General features: G+C 32.0%; 1 protein-coding gene across 1 annotated transcript; it reads left to right on the top strand.

Annotated features, from left to right (window-relative positions):
• Positions 1–1751: 1751 nt before the first annotated feature.
• Positions 1752–7049, top strand: LOC111641113. Its single transcript, XM_023387231.1, has 5 exons — positions 1752–1779; positions 4875–5217; positions 5409–5478; positions 5888–5941; positions 6070–7049. The coding sequence occupies exons 2-5, from the start codon at positions 4879–4881 to the stop codon at positions 6834–6836; spliced, it is 1230 nt and encodes a 409-aa protein (XP_023242999.1). The 5' UTR covers positions 1752–1779; positions 4875–4878; the 3' UTR covers positions 6837–7049.
• Positions 7050–7544: the final 495 nt, after the last annotated feature.

Genomic DNA, 7544 nt, shown 5'->3' with positions numbered 1-7544 from the left:
CTTCTATTTTAATAAAAACAATTCTTGACTCATTATGATAACCATCTTGTTGCAATTGGAAATGTCAATATAAAAATTAACATATGTCGATATAAAAATTGTTTTAGCTTAACTGGTTCCTCATGCCTAAACTTCCCCAAGTGGACATTGTATTTTACCATCCACTTTTTTCTGTGATTTATGCTACAATTTTACTGATGAAAATACCTATTCAGAATGCAAAATGCTGAAACATTATTGTATTAACAACAGGGGAAAAAGTGAAATCTGCTCTGCGTGCGGCGCTAGTGTCGATGAGGTTGCAAGCAGACAAAGCGATACACCGTCGGTTGTTAAAACACATAAAATACCATTTGTAAATTCTAAAAATAATTATTAGATTCTCGTTTAAAGTTTTAAAAATGCCAAGTACGTGATCTTGTGGGCAGAATTCAAACTCCGAATGAGGGAGTTGTCAACTCCGTCAAATTATAGACCCTCTGTAAGAACAAAACACTCAAAGAAACCACACTCCTACGCTCGACCCTTCACGAGATATAGCCCTGTAAAGAATCGACTACGTCATTTTCGGTAAACGTCTGCTGTTCGAGAAAAAAAAGCGCACATTCTTCTTTCTAAGGTCTTCTTACGCCAGGTGTTCTCGGTGCTGCCACTTCCACTTCCATCGGCCTGCAGGCCACGTCTTCCGCCTACGGTCGACCAGAAGCGCCATTCATTGCCTGAAAATACAACTAACTATTATTATACGTCTTACCTGAGCCATGACCCTATCCCAGGACCTTGGCTGGTAGTAGTCCACCTCTCTCCACACCGGCCCACCACGTCGCTATGCTAGAAACACTTCGGAACTCATATTTCAGGCATGCGATACCGAAAAAGGCACTGCACACGACGACCAAGCCACGTGGCCCTCAGCCAGACATATAGATGCAGCGCGCCAGCGAGCCCAATGGGGTGACGCGCGGGTCTCGTGACCCTCGGCACCGCCCCCGAAGTTATATAAGCCGTGCTCTCCCTCATATCCTCGACCTAGTATTTATTAATACAAAGGATATTCCTGCCTTTACGGGAATGCCGTACCTCTTCATGCAGGCTCTACAAGAATTTATACGTGAAATGATAAATAGCTAACAGCGAAATAGAGTGGAGCCTGATCCTCTTTAATAATGTACTTAAGCCAAGATTTGGTTGACTTACACCCTTGAATGTCGAATCCGTTGCAAAAAAAAACTGGAAAAAAGTTATTGATTATATTAGTTCGGAATAGGTTTAGATTTGTTGCACAAGAGAGCCAATGTGAGAGCGTAGTTTGTGGGCATTAAGTTGCAGAATTATAACATTTTTAAATAAATGTTTTATTTGAAAATTATATTCACTGTAAAGTTAAAATAATCTATATATATATATATATATAAAAATGGACATGTATGTCTGTATATTTAACTTTTTTGCCAAAACTACACATCGCACGTGAATGGTGTTTGTATGTGGTAGTAGGGGGGTTGCGGGAGATATGGGCTTGAAAGTGGTTGAAAGTGGCTTTCTATTTCGAATGTTTTGTTCGAATTTGTTCGAATAAATTCGAACAATATTCGAATTAAATTCAAACATAAAATTCGAATATTGGTTCGATTATAGAACGATCATAAACGTTCCAGAAACGTTGAAAATAGTTCGTTTGACTGGACGTGAACAGGAGACGTTCAGAAATAGAATCGGGACCAGGTCTCTAATTAGTCTGGAAACGGGAGGCCTAATTCTTGCATTCTGTGAAAACGGGTAAGATTGGCTACAATGTAATTATCTTAATGTTCACTATCGTTACTTTTTGCCCACTAATAAAAACCCAGCGAAGCGGGTCCTTGCAGATAGTATTTAATAAATTAACACAGTTGTGAACAAAAATTTTCCAGTTAGAAGAGAACCGTATTAACCAACTTCGTGTGACTAAAACAATAAAGGACTAAAAATCGCACGTAAATCTAACGTGAGAATTATCTAGTGATGATTTTGGTGTCAAAATGCTTAATATAACACTGGCATGTGCATAAATTATTTCTTGCAAAATCTAATTATCGCTGAAAAAAAATATATTCAAAGAACGAAAAAGTCGACTTTCGCCTGTTTGACGCTTAATAACGAAAATGTATTCAGACATTTTTGGGTGCTGTTTTTTGTAATGTAAAGCCAGACACTTGGTTTATATTTTAGCAGAGTTTGGTGAATTTCGGTTGAACAACAAAAGCTTATCCGGGTTGAAAGAAAAAGAAACCAAATTTATGACTTTCATCCCCACACGTTCATAACTCATATTACTGCTCAAACTGCTCGCCCAGGCATAACTACATCGACAAACATCGTTTCCAGTTTCTCGATTTAACTTACTTACTAATACATTTATAACAGTTATGATATAATGCTGTTTTTGATACAATTAAAACAACACAATTCGCAAAAATTCTACTTATAAAAATTATAGTACAACTTAATCAATAAACCCAACGCTGTAGATATGAATCCCTGAGACACTCCGACATCCACCTCAAATAAACTGTTCAAATTTGCTGTGTTTGTTCGATAGACAGATTTAGTAACTGCTTTCTTTAGCCGCGTGTTACTATTTGACTTTAACTAGAAGATACGTTTAGCCTTCAATTAATTTACCTAAGTAACCATCATTCAATGATCCTTCTTTCACGTAATTTGAGTATCATTATGCAGATTCCTCATCAGAAATGGCATCCTTTTACTTTCTGAAACACTAGTGCAGCTGTTCATAACAAATTCGAATAATTAAATTGAAATTATAACAAGATCATACACAAATTGAAACATAAAAACAGTGTTTCTTTAAAAGGCAGCTGTTTTTATTTCTTTCGTAAAAAGCATTACAACTATCTTTTAATACATAATAAAATTTAAAAAACTCACAGTACTAAGAGAAAATATTAATACAAAAACCCATCCTAAACAGTATTTCTTGACGTAACGAAATACGATAACAGAGTGAGATGAAATAAAATTATAAACATTACGATACCAACTAATGTTATCTTTTATATTTAAAAAGAAATACAGGCTCGATGTTATTAGAAAAGTGATTAACACATAACTTTTCGAGTAATTTTATTCTGTTTTTTTATAAGTAATAGAAGTTTTTAAATTGCAAATGCCTGTAATGATATAATAAATTCATTTTAAATGTAATATATAACATAAACCCTTTCAGTTAAGAATATTTTATAATTTCACTAATATTTACTGTAGTAAAGTGTCACATTGAATCTGTTATAAATCGCCGAATGTTTAGATCTAAAATATTTTTTTTTTTGAACGACTGACAAATTATATAAACTCATTTAGATTGGACTTCGCTTTTATTTGCGAATAATTTACGCAAGATATTTCGCAACACACACTCGAAAGGGTGAAAAACCTATCTTCGAAGCGATTACTTTTCTATAAAATATAGCTCTATGAAGGATACTCGCAATTGAGTTAGTAGTTACACACTAGAATCATTTATTTCTATCTGAGTTTTGTGGTTTGATAGCCAGTACAATTCTGTTGTAGTTATTTTTAATTTCAAAAACATCGTCTACTTTCTCTCTCGATCGATTATTCGAGTATTAATACTAACAAAATCCCAAGAAATACCGTGTTGAAAAAGATATTATAGCTGATACTTCTCTTTTGTATGAAATACGGATGATTATGTTTGCTTGATTTTTCTGAGATAACGAAAAGTAAGTACATTTACTTATTTAATCGATGTTAATTAGATATTTGTTTTAGTAAAACAAGATTCTTCGAGACTAAGCTTTTTAATTTGATAATTACAAAAGAATTAATCTCCTATTCTCACTCAAATTCTTTAACAATATACAGTCAAAACACCTGAATACCGAGAACGCACATTTATTGAGCTAAACAAACGTTTTCAACCTATTTCATGGGCCATCATCAGGTTAAAGACTTTCGAATCTAAGCGATTATCGAACACGTTTAAATTTAAATTATATTAGAACATATGTTGAAATTAAATTACGTAAATAAGCATAACGAAATTAATACAATAAATACAAATAACAAAATAATATAAAAAGGAATATAAAATTCGGTAATTTCCCGCAATACAATATGTAATTATTTTTCATATATTAACCCAGGTTTTCATTGTATTATCCTACGTGTTTTGTTTTTTGTATTTATTGTATTAATTTCGTTATGTTAAATTTTAACGTGTTCGATAATTGCTTAGACTCAAACGTCTTTAACTTGATGATGGCCCATGAAATGGGTTGAAAACGTTTGTTTAGCTCAATAAATGTGCGTTCTCGGTATTAAAGTGTGTTGACTGTATAAATAGAATTAATACTTTTATATTAATCACGCTGGAGGCTATCTAAGCTCGTAATCGCTTTTTCTTAAGTAAATTGACTCTGTTTAAATCAATTAATGCTTTGACACTACCTCCGAAACGCGATCCTTTCATAGCAAACCAACGTAAAGATCATGTGTTATACGTAGTATTTTCAAGCAAATAATGCAATATACTGTACCTATTACTGCATTCACTATATCATCACCTTCATTCACTATATCATCGATACGATGAATTTATACATTGAATTCCACTGATTAAATGAGAATGTGAGAGTCATGCTATAATATATTATCATTAATATAACTTCATGCTTCAGTAATTGCTGAAATATTGATTCTGTAGCAGTCTTACCATCGAGTAAGAAGTATATATCTAAGAATATATAATTTTATCGTTATATTTTTATCTTTTATAAAATTATTACATTTTATTTTATGATGAAATTTCGATATGCAATAATTACATTTGTTTCTTATCGTGAAAATAGCACTATGAAGAACAGCAAAGAAAAAGACTATCAACATCAAATAAGAGTACTCTCTTTTCTGATAGTGCTGCTTTATTTGATTGTTCTCGCTCAACCTTTTATCTTTATCTATTTACTTCAATATTCCAACATTCGAATTGTTTCACCCGATATAGAAGAGCGCTTTATCAAGTCTGAGAAAACTAAGGATAACGTCAATTATAACCCTACACCTCACCAAGTTGAAAAAAGGGAAATTTCGTCTGTAGTCGAAAAAGAATGCGGAAATAATTGTCTCCTTCAATCTAAAACATGCGAAAAAGATGACGATTCAGTTACGCTGAATGGAAAGTGTAATATAAAAGTAAGTCTATTGTAAAATATATATCGAACCATTACGATTCAATTTACTGTAATTAAAGTTCTAAATACTAACACTAAGTACTGTATATATCACTTTAAAGAAAGTAAACAGGTAGCAATATAAATTACAATATCAAAAAATTGTTTATATTTATTTAAATAATTATATTTCCTCTAATTTCATGGATGAAGAAACCTGATCTCTGCGAGTATTGTTTTACCGCCGAAGACTTTTGTAAAAAAAATATAACAGAATTAAAAGGTATAGTAATTAAATGTATATATTATCATAGATTAGTTATACAATTAAATTAATCGTATTAATTCTTCTGGATAAAGAGTATGAACTTGTAGAATACTTTTTCCTTAATCCCAAATAAGGAAACGCAACTATGAAAAAAACAATTTTGGCTGAATGAATAATAATAATATAGTAACAGACTTCACTCCACATTACACCGAATGAGACACCCCAGTATTAGAAATTTTAATAATTTAACAATCACAATATAATAGTATTCTGATAATTAAATACAGGCTTGTATTGCGCTTTCCGAGACGTAGATTTTACTTGTTATACTTTAAAATTCTTTCGATTAAAGTCCTTAAAGTTTATATATTTTGAAGAAATAAGAAATTTGTCATACATTATGTAAATATTTTATTAACAGGGAAAAAAGAGAATGAAAATGGTGATTCAAAAGAAAAGAATGGACAAACCAAACGTAAGAAAATTTACTAATTTTATGACATATTTTTATACTCTCGTGAAAGAATGCTTGATACAGCATTTCAAACTTGAATTTTATACATAAATACGATTACTAATTTGATATTTTTGCTTTTTTTTTAGATTGCACTCTCGACAATATTACATATCATGGAACTTTTCCATTTACAAGATTTTATAAAGACGTTATATTTTCTTCAAGACAATTTGAAGAGGATTCCGAAGGCAGTTTGAAAATTTTGATAAAGGAAGAAGACAGGCCCATTTTAAAAGAATATAAATTACACAAAGACGAAAATTATGAATTGGTTAAGACAATTGCTTTACCTGACAGAACGAAAGATTTTGGATATATATACAATGGAAGTTATTACAGTCGACATCGTTACCAACACAAAGTCGTCAAATACAATTTTGAGACTGGGGAATCGACAACAGGAGAGAAACTCCGTCATATTCCAGGTTACGATGCCTTAGTATTCCGCTTAGACCAGAATTATATCTGGATATTTAACTTAATAAATCTTACCTTGGATACTTATGAGGCGGTTCAAACCAATCCGGAAGATTTACAGGTTTTGTCGCAGCAAAATATCAAACAAAATTATTGTTTCATCAGAAATCAATTCGTTGCTTTTGGCAAGATTTATTGCCTTTCTGATGGCGATAAGTTAAAGGTTTATCTTTTGTCGGATTTAAACGAAAAGAAAAATTCACATATTACCGATAGTGAAGAAGTGTACATCGACAGGGAAGAAGAATTTCATCTTATGGATGTGTTCTATAATTTTAAAGAAAGACAACTTTATCTAACTGATCGATCATATGTAACTAGGAATTATACCATTCATAGTTACAAATTACACTTCAATTGTTCATATGAAGAGTAAAAAGTTACATCGTGACATTCGTTATAATGATTCATTTCCTTATTAATTAACCTCCTTCGAATTGTTTGAAGTGTCGAACAGTTTACATTTTTTAATAAAGTTTTGTATTACATTTCAGTAAATGTTTTATCTTATCTCATTTGTCTGAATTACGAGGCACCGAATGGGGCTACTAAATACGTTAAAGGGCATCAGACGTGTCGGACATTCGCGATAATTGTTGACCATTCTGGAAGCTTAATTGTTGCATGTTGGGCATTAAAAAGTATTAAAATGTTTTTCTTGTAATACTTCCGAGAATGCCCTTTCCCATTTAATTAATATGACTTGAAAATCATATCAACTCAATGGGAAAAAACAGATCTCAGATCGTGTTTAATGCATTTAAGAGAAGACAGATATGTGTTTTTCACCTGTAGCCTGAAAGATTTCTAGTTCGTTTTCTAGATTATTGTAGTACTATTGCCCTCTAGTATTCTTGATTTTTCTACCTCGACTGCTTTAATATAAACATCATAGCCCAATAATTCGGCAGTACGTTCGTCTTTAATAATCAGGTTATGAAGAAAAACTTCATACATGCAGACTTCACACTCATTTGTATTTTTGCCCAATTTGCACAACCTGACATTACGCAGTTATTGAAGCTACTAGGCATGGTTAAAAATGAAGGCAGCATAAGCACAATTATTCCAGATATTACAGGTA

Source organism: Centruroides sculpturatus, unplaced genomic scaffold (assembly GCF_000671375.1).
Source record: "Centruroides sculpturatus isolate CEXI.00-Female unplaced genomic scaffold, Cexi_2.0 scaffold1361, whole genome shotgun sequence".
Lineage (NCBI taxonomy): Eukaryota > Metazoa > Arthropoda > Arachnida > Scorpiones > Buthidae > Centruroides > Centruroides sculpturatus.
The sequence above is the reverse complement of the archived record's forward strand: the minus strand, read 5'-3'. Positions and strand labels throughout refer to the sequence as shown.

Coding starts and splice junctions, on each gene's coding strand:
- LOC111641113 (XM_023387231.1), top strand. CDS start 4,879: ATGAAGAACAGCAAAGAAAAAGACTATCAACATCAAATAAGAGTACTC. Junction 5,218..5,408: donor ATGGAAAGTGTAATATAAAA/GTAAGTCTATTG, acceptor TCATGGATGAAG/AAACCTGATCTCTGCGAGTA. Junction 5,942..6,069: donor AAAGAATGGACAAACCAAAC/GTAAGAAAATTT, acceptor CTTTTTTTTTAG/ATTGCACTCTCGACAATATT.